We start from the raw sequence: 15,064 nt of genomic DNA, 5'->3' as shown, positions 1-15,064 counted from the left end.
TAGGGAAGATTGATAGTGGTCAACTTTCTCACCACTAAATACCAAGCAGTGACTCGCATTACCATCTACTTCTGTTATACAGGACATATGCTTTCCTCTGGGACAAGGTAGGAACAGGATAAAGAGAGAAAACTCATGCAAGAGTCACCACAAACAATACCAGTCAGTGCTAGCTGAGCTCCCAGATAGGGCCATAACAATCCTGAATACTTTGCCAGACTTTTTCCTTTGATAACATATCTCAAGGGGGAGAGCTGAGGGGGGAAGGAGAACAAAAATAACAAAACACTGTTCTGTTTAACAGTTACCCATAGCAGAGAAAAGCTGAGCTAAAGTTTCCAACAATTATCAGTACAAAATCCAAAAATAGACATGCAATGTACTGGGTTTTAATTTAAAACTGGCTGGGATAGGACTTCTATCATGTGGATTGAAAGCCGTATGTAAAAGCACAAGGCAACATGATGATAAGATGATAAGATATCAAGATGGTAAGACATGCTGGAACAACAGCATTAAAATGCTCAGTATAGCACTAATACGGATGAAGGATCAAAGGCGTCAAGCAGAAGTGGCAAAGTGCAGTATAATTCATTGGAAGGAACTGCACATTCAGGGTGGACAGATAAATAATATCCAAGGTATCTATGGAAACCACCATCCTACACAGGAAACAATGAAACTTGGAAAAAGAAAACCAGGAGAAAAATAACTTGTACTTCAGACACTCATAGGGACAATAACACTAATTGAAAGCAGGATTTGATCCCAAAGAGGTGGGGCTTGCTTAAGGAGATGTGAAGTGTGGAAATGAGAGCTAGCAGGCTGAAGGACAAATAGGAGCTTTATGGTATCTCTGCAAATAGAAATCTGTATGGCTGTCATCTCAGAACAGATGTGGGAGCCATAGCTTTAAAATCCATTTATAAACTGGCTGAGCACAGACAGCACTCTTGTTCAGATGACTTTCAGCAGGGCGTCACCTCCTGTGCTCATGACTGCTCACTCTTTACACAGACACATGGGACATCAACTTTGGGTGGGAATGGTGAAGGCAAAAGGCTAGTGAGTAGCTTCAGCTTTGCACCTTCCATCATTGAAAGCATCAGACAGCTTTCCCTCCCCTCCAGTTTTGTTCTGTCTGATGTTTTTGCCCTATCAGTTTCAGCCTCTCACAGCTCAGTTTGGACCTGATGATTATGTTTTTGTAACACCTCATCACACCAAAACCAACAGCCCTTAAACTCTGATGAGCTTACTGGTTATAAATAAATATTTTTCACCTTTTTATCATTTAGGAATTGAGTAGTTTTTAATGTAGGTATGATGCAGGAAATTAATGTAGCAACAGCACAAGACCTCATGGAGCAGGAAGAGGTTTCAATAAAAGGTTTCAGTCACACTCATTTTCTCACCCGTGCTCACAGGCACCGAGTTCACCCAGGCACTCTGGCAGGACCCTATGTAAGGTGGGACCAAGGTTGCCAGATGCCCACCTCTTGGGTTTCTCCTTAGTGGCAAACTACAAAGTTTTGAGCAGATCTTTTGCCATCTTTAGGAGCTAACAGTTACTACGGCATGATCCCTTTGCTTTGAAATCTCTCTTACCTCAGTCCCCCAAAATCCTAGGACAGGTGGCTGTTCAGTGCCTTCCCCTCTCCCCCTTCATTTTCGGTACCGTAACTCCAACAGTCTGCCTTCCTGCTGGGAGAGGAGGAGCAGGACTTGCACATGGGGTGTGCTGAGACCTTGCTGTAATCCATCTGTCATTAGAGTGCAGTTTTTTTTACTCAAAGAGTCATTTGCATGGGGACTTTATCAGCACTCACGCCTTCTTCTGACAGACCATCCATGTGAGGCTTATCAGGGTGCAGGCTGCCAAGCTTGTCGCAAACACCACGTTTGTCAGCGTTTACCCAGTTTTAGTGCAGTCAGTCACATCCTTGGTTATCAACACAGACCATTCTTTTAACCCATGTTCTGTTGCTTCTTCTAGTCTTCTCTCTCACATACACTTCTATTTGTGTTTTCTTCAGGCAAGTTGTAGTATTTCTGCTTCTTCAGCTGCATACCTGCCTCATGCATGGTATGCCAGGACCTTTGTTCCACATGTCATCCTCATGGCTGTGAAAAGGTCTCCTTGGCTTGGTTAGGTTATGGGGGACTAATAACAGCAAAGGAAGCAGATTTAAGGGCTGGTCTGGGGTTTGCTCCTGCATGCAGCATGTAGCCAGGTCTCCTCATTGGAGCTGTGGCACAATATGCATGAGTGCAGCCCCAGAGGTGGTCTCTTGGAAGTTAAAGGATGCTGAAATCCAAGAGAGGAACAATGCAGCCTGTCCCTGGGTGTCACTACCAGACTCACAACAAGGGATTTTAGTCAGTTTACAGATCTCATTGACAATGTTAGAGCTGGAGCTGTTTGCAGTCTGTCACATGCTGAGCAGCTCCCAGTGACAATACAGGGCAACACCATTGTCAGTAATGTAGTGCAAACCTGGTAGTGTTCCTATGGCCAGGCTGGCAGGGCAAGGCTGGCATTAACCTCAGCTTCCCCCATAAAGCTCCTGGTGGGACAGGGTAGCTGCAATTATCCCATAGCAGAGCCATAAGACTCACAAGGAGGCTTTTGTGTGCACACATTTTCTCATGCTCATGTCACAGCCTTGAGTTCAGCCTTCTCTCAGCACATACACACCAAGCAAGGCCAGGACTGCCTCACCACTTTCCCACTGTTCCCAGGCTCCCTGTGACTCTGTGGCTTTCACAGCTGACTCCAGCTCTCAGCACTGCTGTCTGCCCGCAACATATGGGGAGCTAATACCAAACAGGTAGTGCTGCAGCCAGCCATCATACTCTTCTGTCTTTTGAACCTTAGCCTTTCCCTAATAACAAATCATAACATTAAATTTGTCACAGTGCTCTCCACCCGTATATACTGCTAAGCAGTTTACAGAGGTCAGCACCATTAGCCCTGTTTGATGAAAAATCAGAGGGAAGCAGCAGATAGCCAGCCTTATACTGTCTCCAGACCACCTCATCCACTTGCCTGGATGAGCCAGGGCTCAGAACATGATCCCTCCTGCAGAGAGTTCCCAGGGTCTGGAGAAAGAGCAGCATGCTTTGGCTACACCTACCCTTAAATTAATCTTCCGTCATTTTGATACATTCTTTCATATTTTGCCAGACTAATAGCAACTTAGGGATTATTGGTCTAGTAAAGTACACACAAGACGTGTGCTACAAGATCTACATAGATCTGCTACAACTTTAAAAATGTGGGGAAAAAATGGAAAATGTTATTTAGGTTAGGAGAAACATGCTGAAGAAGTGAAACACAGACAACAGAGCCTTGTAGCAAGAGAGAAGGCATTCCCTATGTTTCCTTCCCAGAGTCTGACTTCAGAGGAGGAGGTAGGAGAAACTAGTAGACTGAAGAGAACTGTTTATATATAAAACTTTATATATAAAGGTGTCAGGGACTTTATAAAGGTGTCAGGGACTAACAGCAGTCCTGCTGCTGTGTTAAATATAATCTCTATGAAATGGTAGTAAACCTAAAGACTAACTGCTGCACCACGCCAGAAGCTCCTGAGATGTGGTCTGCAATATATTACAATGTATATTTATGGTTACAGTCTCCCGAGAAGTAAAAGCACAGAAAAAGCTCTCCAAGATCTGTATTTTCAGAAGGGCATCTATTCCCAGCAAGGCGTATGGGATCCAGCTAGCATTCACACAGACACTCAGTGGTCACAACACTAGAAAGTCCTTAAACTGGCAGAGAAATTACTAGTCTCTGGAGCTCAGACATGCTTTGTAACCTAAAAAGCAACTGTGAAATTATTGTCTTTAACAAGAAGTTCATAGCATGGGGCCAGGTTCTGTTGTAAACCACTACTTTTAAGATGAAGTACAAAGGCTTAGCTTAACGGTTGAGGCTTAAAGGTTCACTTAACTCCTCTGTTTTCTCTGGCACAATAAGGGACTATCCACCTCTTTTGCCATAGTCCTACCTTGTCCTTGTATAAGTGCAGATTCTATTTCTAATTTTCCCTTTTCCCAGGCTACTGTTAAGGTGGGTTAAGTTCTCTGGTCAGGCTGAGCATCATGAGACAGCATGTGCAGACCAGCAGTGGTCTGATTGTCCTTTCCATCAGGCAGGGTATGTGTAGCTCAATTCTTCCGGTGTTAAAACCAATTGCTAAACTAATCTTTAAACTTGCAACCAATTCATTTAAAAATAAGGTCTTAATTCTCTCTGGTTGATGACAGAATAAATCCTAAACAACACTGCTGGAACATTCTTTACTTTATGGCTTTCAGGCTTTATGTCACAACAGTATTTCTAAGTCTTGTAAACATGAGCCTGACAATCAGCTTTACCGCAATAAAGTTCTTTTCAGCTTCAGCTGGTCTTGTGTTTACTGTAGTCTTAGACAAAGTTGACAAGCAGTAAGCTTCCTATACTATTTCAGTAAAGCCAGATTAAATATATAGAAGCTGTAGATCAACTTATTTGGCACATTCAATTCAAAGCAAAATTGCAGATTTCCAGTGTGTTTCCCATAAAGCAGCTGGAACCAGCAGCTAAGGGCTGATGTTGGCAAAGAGCAGATGTTCTCTTTGGCAAGAACTGCTATCGTTCTGGCAATGAGCAGGTAGGAGGAAGTGACAAAGAGGAACAAATCTCATTCTGTTACCTGTCCCCACCACCAAGCATATACTCTATATCAGAGCGCCATCATCCCTCCTGCTGCACACCTACTCCCTAGCCTTTGCCATGCACCATGGATGTTTGAATCCTATCAGCTACAGGGTCTCCTAATTCTCCACATCTCTGTTTTGGAGGAGTCTCCTCCTATTGCCACAGCCCAGGGAGGAAGGTGCAGAAGCGGCTGCCTCCCCTGCCCCCAGCTGCTGTGTCACTACTAGTGAACGTTTGAAACCACAGCAGCTGTACAGCAGTTCCTGCTGCTCCTTTGTCTTGAGAGCCCTCAGAGCTGCATACGGAAGTGCTACGAAACAACTGAGGTGTGGATGTTGTTTCTGTGTCCTGAGCTGCTGAGTCACCTTTCCCAGCAAGCACAGAGCTCAAAGGCCACTGGTGGTTTGAGCTTTGGCTACAAGATTGCAGATAGTTAATGAAAAAACATGCTAATTCTCATTCCTTTGTAAAAATAGGTCCATTTTCTTTTCACCCTCTCCCCCAAGAATGATCTAGCAGTCACCTCCCTATATGATCAGAGCAAAGATTATCAGGAGGATCAGAAACAGAGCAGAAAATATGAGTAAGCTAAAAGCCTTTAACTTGTACTAATAAAAATAAAAATGTTCATTCAGAGGTGCAAGTCTCAGCCTATAAACCATTCAGTCACCACATAAGGGTTACATTTTTGGTCAGGAGAGATGTAGTGTGCAGCTGCATGGAGGCTCCAAAGGGAGCATGGGACAGTGTGGGTCAAACTGGTGGGCACGTGTCTTCTTGTACCAGAAACTTCATCACTGCCTACCGAGTATGTTGACATTACAAGGGGAATTTAAAAGGCAGTGTGAAGGCAGACAGTGAAGCAGCTCTGCACATCCTCATGGATAGCTCTTCTCAAACTGGATCAGTAAAACCCAAAAGGGTTCAGACAAGAACTGTAACAAGCAGAGTTGTAGGACTGCTGGTGGTGGCTGAGCACTGACACAGTAGTGACAACAGTGACTGCTACACTGCCTGCACCATCCTTTAATGGGAGCTGCCAGCACAGTGCAAGGGACAGAGGGACAAGGAACCCCAAGAGCAGGTTAGGAACTTATATTTCCAGCCACATTTGGGGGGAGCTAATGCATGAGAGGATGTGAGCAGATGAATTTGTTCATGTGCACTTAGTCGATTCTGTTCCCTTCCATCTGGTCTCACACTTTTTCCCTTAACTCATTTCTTAATTTGTACTGCTAATGTACTCTTTCAGAGCACAGGGCTGTTTTTGTGTCACTCCTTGTCTTACAGTGAAGACCCCCCCCCCCCCCATAACCTTAATCTGAGTGACTTTTACCCTTTCTTCCTTCTGTTCTCCCACAACGCTGACAAATGTGGTGTTGGCTTTCAAGCCAGATGAGCTGAAAGCTATTGCAGAAAAAAAGAACATGGCTAGTGTCAAGGACAGATGCCTTTTCTCTTTCAGCAGCACAGATTTATGTCAAATTACGCTGGCTGTAGAAGTGCACCCTTAGGCTCTGCTATTCCCAAAGTCAGCATACTGGCAACAGCTCTGTGGCTAGAAAATGCTGATGGAAGTGCCTGCCATAAAACTTCAGCCCTGCTCCAGAGGGGAAGTTTCCACTGAGCTGAGAGATGAAGTCAGTCCTCACACGTATCTGACAAAACTGTAAAAATACAATTTAAGAAGAGGTTCCCATCCAACTCATCTTTCAGAAAACAAAAAGGGGTGCTTCTCTTGTGAACATGATCCAGAATTTTATAGTGTAAGTTTGATCAGTCTTAAGCAATACTAATCCCTCATCAGCTGGCTCCCCAACCAAAGTCATCTATCTCAGCAATAATCTCAAAGTCATCCACTTTACCCCAAAGTTCAGCCTAAACACTTCTGTCCTTAACTACATCCTAACCACCTCAGAGGTCCATTTCCAAGCTGAGAATCCAACTCCTGTTTCAACACACTTCCAGCTCCATGGAATACTGTCATTGAGCATTGGGCTAGTAAAATAGTACAAAATACCTAGCCAGAGGGCATTAACCTCAAAGTCAGGTTTGCTAGTTGCTCCCAACCTGACAGATGCTAAGTGTAAAGATGTCTTAGAAAAAGAAGGAATGTGACCAAGCCTGACATTTTCGCACCATGCTAAACCAGTTATACAACTTAGAAAAGGCCAAAATGTTTATCAATTATTACAGCTTTTGTAACCCTTCCTTTTTGAGGTGTCCCACCTCTTAAATTTATTCTTTTCCCTCTAGACATTCTGAGAGGGTTTTCTGTGTATTTCTGGTAATTACAAGTCTAGAGGCAAACACAGGTTGCAGTGGTCACAGCAAGGTTGCCTAGAGGACAACTTTCTCCCTCCATGGTAATGCAGCTTTGCATACAATATAAGAAAGCAAATAAACTATAAGTTATGGATGTCACGGATATAGATATATACACACGTGTGCATGAATATGCACACCTCTCCTGATTTTTTTTCCAGACAACATTGTCCAGAAATCTTTCTAGTCTGTTCAGTATTTGAATGTCCAATTTTCCTCCTGGAGTTGCATTAGCTGTGCTTTTACAAGTTTGGCTTGAAGCCTATTATTTGCTCTTTATGTTTCCAACCACTCTTGGCTTCTTTAGACTTTTTCCTCTGACTTAATTGGTATTTGTACTGGTCCTCCTAGTACTGACAAACTCCATCTGTAAATCAGCAATGATTTTATACTTTTTAGATCATTATTGACGATGCCTAATGCCATCAGGCCTCTTGCAGAATACCTCTGAAAACACAGCTGTTTAATAATGATTTCCTTTGATAGCTATTTTTGTGGTCTTGTTATTCAGGTCTCAATCCATTCGTTCATTCTTTGCTGGAGAGTCATAGGGAGACTTCTGTAATCAGAACAACATCAGAAATGCATCTATTGCTGTGGAGAAGTTTAAACATGGGAGATATTAATATTTACTGTTTTCAACCACATTTGCTATTTCTGAAAAATAAAATAAGTGCAAATAATTAGTTGGAAAATAGACCAGGTAAAGGACCACTTGCCTTCCCAGCCCTACACTCATAACCTGCCCTGTGGCTATCAAATACCCTTGGAGATTAGTTCTTCCAGCTCCCCTTTCATGAGCTGGTTCCTAACAATCAAGGATTTTAGTTCTTAGAAGTCCCTTAACTTACAACCCAGATTTATTCAATATTCACTTGGTATTGAAGAATACTTCCCCATCCCCCTAAAACTTTGATAAGCCTCCAGCCTCATTTGAAGACATAAATCAAGAAGAGAACATTAGTAGTGATAACATGTGTAAGACAAAACACAGCCTGGTTTTTCCAAATGAGGATCGCACCAGGCTTATTTAACATCAATTTTGTTAGGTCAGTTGATTTTGTAAACAAAAAATCTTCAAGAAAGCAAAGACAAATTAAAAGGTCTATCAGTACCAGTACTTGAAATACTACCGCTCCTTACAGATGCATTCTTTAGCCAAGAAAGGAACATATTCTTTAAAGTTTTTGCTGCAGATTCTTATAGGCAGGACTATCTCCACTCTAGGATGCAGATTAATATACTCACTTGAGGGGACCCATATGATTGCACAGATTACTTCTGTCTGGAATGATAGTTTTCTTTTTGATGCATTTATGCCCATTGTCCATTTTGACAGTGTTATCCTTTTCTATCTACAACATTATTCTGAAAGCTACTTTGACAAGTCTTATCCTCTACAAAAATAAAAGAACATGATCAAACTAGCCATTACATTTGGTTATTGGGGAGATCTACCAAGTAATTTAGGCATAACTGATGTAAAACCAAATTGGCAATAGACTATCTAGTGCCATACTGCTGGGATATTAGGTAAACAAGAGCATCCTTCCCATTGCCTGGGATATCCCTAGTGTTCTGCTTTACTTTGTTGAAAATTAACATCATACAGCATAAATCTTTTCAGTAAGTATTTAGCACATTTAATTTCAAGCTGTTATAAAACCTTATCACCAACTCTCCCCACTCCCCCAGTGTTAATACTCAGAACAGGCTACTTAGTTATAATAATTAAATGGAATATTCCTCCATATCAGAATTCATTTTATCCCCCCCAAATTTGGAAGAACATTCAATCAGCAATTATGTGGGCTTTCTTTTTTTTCCGGCATCGTCATTAAAATCTTACCCTTATGCAACTGCTAGATACATTATTTTGTTTCTAAGGCACACAAAATGCTTTCATTGAATTGTGCTTGGTCTTGCTAACTTTGGATTTTCCCCTTACATCTTCACTTTCTCAGAATAGTCTTCCTCAATTCACACTCTGTGTTTTCTATCAGATGTTCTCCATTTCCTCTTTGTCCACTTCCATTCCATTTACTTGGGTTAACTTCTATTTGCCATCTTCACAGCTTGAATGAACTACCCAAAGTTATCCTCATTTTTCATACTATCAGGTTTTGATTTATTACCATTTCAAGTCAGAAAAATCGCTGGTCCATAGAGAGGAGTCAGCCAACAGTGGAGATTGATCCGCCATGTACATAGAAGCCCCAGACCAGAGTTACTACCTCTTGTTCAGTACCTTTTATGTAAAAAATTATATATTTTAGAAGGCTTTCTGCTTTTTACTGCTGTCTGCACGAGATCAGCATCATTCTTTCCCCAGACTGAAGCCCCTCCTATGTTTTTCAGTAACATATTTTTTTTCAGACTGTCACACTTTCTGCCCATGAAGGTATTCATACTGATCACTAACACAGTCTGTTGCTTTGTATAATTCTGCTGCTCACCCCAAACAGAATGTCTTCCTTGGCTGCGTTAGCATATTGACCCAAATTTCAAGACAGAACTGACAGTATTGGTATTTAAAATACAGGCTTCCTAAAACCGAAGAATAGTGTTTCAGGCCTGTTTGTTACGTCCCTGTGGACAAGACTCCCAGGAAACAGGTCTCTCACTGAAACACTCCCTAGTAATTCCTTTCTGATGAAAGGACATGCCCTCAGTGTGCATTCATGCTTCATTTCAAGGTGGAAACTTTCTTGTTGGCTGGTAGATAACTGCCTGTCCCGGACTCCCCCGAGCTGAGCCTATTGACCACTGACTCTGAAGACATACTGCAAGAGGTGTTTTCAAAAACACTGCCTCGTGTTTTCTTCTCCCACGCACAAAATGTGGTTTCTTGCTATTTATTGCACTAATTTTCATTAGGCTCTTGCAAGATGACTTGCATGTTTTGCAGGTCTGCCCATTCTGACACCATCACCGCCTCTTCTGCAATTAGTTCAAGCACTAGCTGTTGACTTTCTTAATTTTCATTCTGTCTCTTTAAAATCCCACTTTCTAAAAGAAGACTCATTTGGTCCTCTGCTAAATCAGTTCTCATCATCTAAGTTTCTTCTCTGTGATTCCTTACCTCACTAGAAAAGGCACTTTCTTTCATGCATTATATTTCATTTTTGGAATGAAACTTTTTAAACACTGGTTTCAAAGCTATTCTTATCTCCCTTCTCAGCAGAGGCAGATTATTTCTAAATATTTCCAGCTTCACTCATGACTGCATAAACTAATGAGCTAACCTTCTCCTTCTGCCAGTCTTTGCTTTAAATTTGATATACGTCAGACTGAGAAAATGCTTCTTTCCCTCAAATGCCATTCATTACATTCTATAAAATTAAAAACTTGGAAAGGTCTAGTTTACAATTTTATCTATTCCAAGAAAAGAAAAAAATACCACATTTTGATTCCCTGTTGTCATAACAATGATAAATGAGAGAGACTTCCACCTGGTACTGAACAAGAAACTACCAAAATAGTGGAAACTATTATCCCCTAAGCTTCTCAATTTAAAGGCAAAGTTTCTGCCCAGATCTTTCTCCAGTTTACTGCTTCTTGCCTATTTGTCCGAATTCCTGCTTTGTGTTTAAAACCTCTACACAGAGCCCAGTACTGTCAGCAATATACAAGGATGGACCATGCTGTGGAAGTTGCCATAAACAGAGGGTAAGGCACAGATAGACAAAAGCTGATGCTAAACTAGGAAATGCTTCTGCCAAACGTTAAGCATGACTAGTGCTGCTACGTGCACCGTGCCACCTGATTATAAAAGGCAAACCCTAGTACAAGACGTGTATCTCGTAGAAACATTACTGTACAACACACATCTCCAGGTAATGCCGATTCCCTCCCCTATTCCCAGGGCCGCAGTTAAAGGCAAGGGGGCTCGCCAGGGGAATGCCCCTCTCCCGAAGCTGGCTCTGGCCCGGAGCCCACGCACCGAGACCCTCTCGCAGGCAGCACAGCAATTCCTCCAACCTCGGGGCTATGGCTTTCCACCGCGGTTTCCTTACAGCCGGTACTTCCACTGAGTTTTTGACCCCACCATGCGCCGAGTGCGGTTCTGGGCTCCGCGGGAGCTCGGCCCCGGCTCCGGGCTGGCACAGCCGGCTCTTCCCTAGCGCGGCGGGGAGGGAATCCCGCGCACTGACGCGGCCAAACTTCTGCCAGACGCCGGCGCGGAGCCTTCGCTCCCGCCTGCCCCTCTGCACCGCCGGGGGACCGGCCGGCCACCCCCGACCCCCCCATCGCAAGTTAACATTGTCGCTTCAGACACGGCTGGGAGTGCAAAGGCTTGATGAAGATGCTGGCCGGGGGAGGACTGCGGCAAGGCTGAACCCACCCGGGCGAGCTCCCCCGCGGAACCTTCGCCCACCGCCGGCAGGGCTCCGCGGGCGCGGAGGGAGGGACGCACCGCCCGGGGATGCCGCAGCCGCAGCTCCCTCCTGAGTGGCACATCTCAAGGAGCTCCTCATGAATATGCAGAGCCTCCGCCGAGCGCCGGCCGAGGGATGCCGCCGCCCCGGGGGTGCCCCGCCGAGCCCTGCCTCCCCCCACGGCGGGGGTCGGGGCTGCTGCCGGAGGTCTGCGGCTCGCTCCTCTCCTTACCCTTTGGCTCGTCCATCAGTGCTGGTGCTCGCTACCTCCTCCCCCTCTCTCCCTCTTCCTCTCTCCGGCTCTGCCGGCTCTGAGCCGCCTTAGTGAGAGGTGCTCATGAAAATGGGCGCTTTAGTGGTCCATGGCTGTGGGAGGGGTTAGTTTAACTCTACATGACTCAATCCATCTAACTTGCAGGCTGACCTCCTGCTTTCCTTAAGGCACTGATTACCTCCGCGTTGCCGAGTTACCAGCGCCTTGAGCTTCTCCGCCGGGTCGGGGGATTCTGCTGGGCCGGAGGGAGCGGTGCGCGCCCGGGTGCAACCCGAGGGGACGGCCGGCGCTGGCTGCGCTGAGGCCGCGGTTTGAAGCAGGATTTCATCGCCAGGTCCGGGGAAAAGAGGTCATTCTGGCTTCAGAAAGAAAGTACGGTGTTAGTTTTGGTGTGGCGCTGTTGTTCCTCCCCCCACCATTGTTTTTTAATTTCTTAATTTATTTTTTAAGTTCCAGAAGACTGAGTAGAACTCATCCATGCCAGTGAGGTACACAAAGAGAACTGTCCTGAGAAAACATGACCTTCCTTGTTTCCAGATGTGAGGTCTTGCCCACGGAGAGAAAAAACCCCCAACCCCACACCAAAATGACCAATCAAACATCAAAAACCCAACACAATAACAGGTAAATTTGCAATAACTGCTCATAAGTCACCTTCTGCACCTACCTGCCCCATAGCATGAGCTGATATCTCTGGGTGCATCTCCTGCGGAACATCAGGAAAGAGCCAATTTTGACTATTTGCCTGGAAGGCCTGAAAGGATCCCTCTCCCTCCTTTTACCCCTGCTGAGCCCTTGCACACCTTCCAGGATGTAAATAAGAAATACAGAACAGTGCTGCAAGAGTCTCAGCAACTTTTCTAGATAGCCTTTGACATTCAGGCCCTGTTCCAGCCACCATACATGCCCCCACGCTCCTGCCTGTGGATCTGTCAGCCTCCCACTTCAAAGGAAGTTGCCAACCACCTTTTGGTGGCTGCAAACCAAAAGGAAAGGAAGTTGCTCTTTCACTTCTCTCTCAGAGCAGCAGCCACCAGCTTCCCAGGACCTTCCCTGCTGGTCACCTGGAGGGTGAAGTCACTGGAGCACAGGCTGCTGTTGGCATCATCTGCCATGCCCTGCCTGTGCCACAGCCTGCTCCCTTCTCAGTGGTATCACTTTTACCAACTCACCCTTCTGGTCCTGGGGCTTCTCTCTGCAGCTGGACAAGCAGACACACTGCCCTGCAGCTGGACACAATCAAGCTCATCACCAGCTTCCAGACATCTTGCCCCAAAGAGAGGGAAGAACAGGGTCCTGGTGCTGGGACCTGGAAAACCACATCTGCACATGGGGTTTCAAATCCCCACTGTTACTGCAGCCCCATCACAAACAAAGACCGGTTCTTTTTCTTTTACAAACAAATGTTGACCTAGCCTGTATTACTGCAGTTTGATAAGGCAACACTCCTCCCGGGAACAGGAAAACAGGAAAACAGGGATCTACAAAATAAAACAACCTACACAATTAAGACTTGACTGGGTTAAATTCTTTCTGAATTGCAGTCAGCTTTATTCAAAAGATCATTTATTCAAAGGAGCCATGCTTCAGCAGACAAAGCTGCAGGTGGACTGTGTTTACCATCTTACTCAGAAACAATAGCTTGGGAGGCACATGGGAGAGCTGACTTTACCTCCAGTGATAACAGGGCAAAATCTGTAGATGGTTTAGAGTGGCAGAGGTGGTTTAGAGTGGTCACCTGAACATCAAATCTTTTAGAAATTAGAGTGTAGTTGATGCAGTGCTTCATTAATAAATGCAACTTCAAAAGCCTTTACTGTACTGAATGTCACCTGGAATGTGGGACTGATTTTCAAATGGCTGTGCTTACACTTGCTGCCTCTACAGCTGCTAACTTGAGATGCTCAGTCAGCTGGGCTTATCAAAGGTCTCACCTAAGGGCTGAGGAATCCAAATTTAACAAGTGGAAGAAATCTACACGGCCCTCTCAGAAAGACAGAAATGACTCCATGCCATGTGTAACACCTCTTATGATTGCTTGGACAGATGTATTTCAAGTCCTCTAAAATTACTTACATCTCCTACAAACTACAATGAGCTCCTTTTATAACAAGTCTGACAGTGACAGGATGTTGCGTTTTAGTTTTTTTTTTTTTCTTCTCTAAGAAAATTCAGCTTCAAACTGAGACATATTAAATGTTTATGGGAAAGGATGGGACATCGTTAGTCAGTGATCGCAAAACACTCAACAGCATTTACATGTAAGAGGAAGTTGTCACCTAGAACATAGACGCCCCCATAAGGAAGGGCTGCAGGGAACTGTAATGGTTATGGTCTACCACATCCATGTACTAAAAACATCCAGGCTCTTCGCAGACTTGCAGGGAACAGATTTCTGAGTTGAAGATGATCTACTTGAAGTGATGGACTGATAAAGAGGTGAATAATATTCCTGCAGCTGCAGGAGCAGAGAACAATGCTGCACACTATTTTGCAGCTGTTCAGTTTATGTGTAGGACTGTGATGAAAGAAACTTTCCCGCTTTGGCTGTGATAGAGGAGTGGAAGGATGGACTTTGTAGCCTCATGTGACATGACATGAAGGCTTCCTCTTCCACAGAGGATGAGATCCAGATTCGCCAGAGCAGTTCGGTTCTGCTTGCTGATACTTCTGCCTTTGGGCAAGCATCTGACTGCAATCCACAAGCCAGCAAAAGGCAGCAGTGGATGGATTCTGTGTCATTTCCATAAGAAAACAAAAAGAGGAAAAAAAAAGCAGCCCCAAGGCATTCATTTGTACTCAGATAAGGCTCCAGACAGTGTGAGGAGGAAGCTTGAAAACACAGACATAAATTAAAAAAAAAAAAGAAAAAAGAAAAAAGAAAAAAGAAAAAAAAGGAAACCAGAGAGGTCAGGATGTCAGGATGAAGTTTCCACATATCTTGAACAGGGTTAAGAAAAGCAAAACAACAGCAGAGTGCCATTTGTCTTCTCCTAAGACAAAAAGAATAGAGCATCCTGTGCAATTCTGGAGAAGCAAAAATAAGTCTTAAACATCCACCTTCTTCCTAGCCATGGTAAGAGCTTACTATCAATCAACTTACTCCTCTTAAGTTTACACAAGTTATGTGCATTTGCTTGTGCCTAAAAACATGAAACTTCATAAACGTCTAGCTTTTGCTGTTTTGCAGATGAGGTATGCTGCCTTTGGGGCTCAGAAAAGGAGCAAGAGTGAGCGAGCACTGAGACATGTTAGCTTCATTTCCAGCAAACAGGAGACAGAAGGAACTGAGGTGGTAACACTAGAATCTAGGGCCAGAGCCTCCCCACTTTGAGATGGGGAAGGAAAGAGCCATAGGAAAAGAGACTCAGGGAGCCT

General features: G+C 44.3%; 1 protein-coding gene across 2 annotated transcripts in view; it reads right to left on the bottom strand.

The window, feature by feature from the left end:
• The window catches only part of LOC101873834 (ectonucleoside triphosphate diphosphohydrolase 1), a 34,879-nt gene extending 23,103 nt beyond the window's left edge, over window positions 1-11,776 (bottom strand). Inside the window, exon 1 of one of the 2 annotated variants that reach the window (XM_034062079.1) lies at window positions 11,645-11,776. In XM_034062079.1, the coding sequence (XP_033917970.1) occupies window positions 11,645-11,660 (16 nt within the window). In that variant the 5' untranslated portion in view covers window positions 11,661-11,776. Of the gene's footprint in view, window positions 1-10,976; window positions 11,007-11,644 lie in introns of those variants that run through there. The other variant, XM_034062080.1, reaches the window with a different exon arrangement.
• Window positions 11,777-15,064: the final 3,288 nt, after the last annotated feature.

Source organism: Melopsittacus undulatus, chromosome 4 (assembly GCF_012275295.1).
Source record: "Melopsittacus undulatus isolate bMelUnd1 chromosome 4, bMelUnd1.mat.Z, whole genome shotgun sequence".
Taxonomy (NCBI): Eukaryota; Metazoa; Chordata; class Aves; order Psittaciformes; family Psittaculidae; genus Melopsittacus; species Melopsittacus undulatus.
The sequence above is the reverse complement of the archived record's forward strand: the minus strand, read 5'-3'. Positions and strand labels throughout refer to the sequence as shown.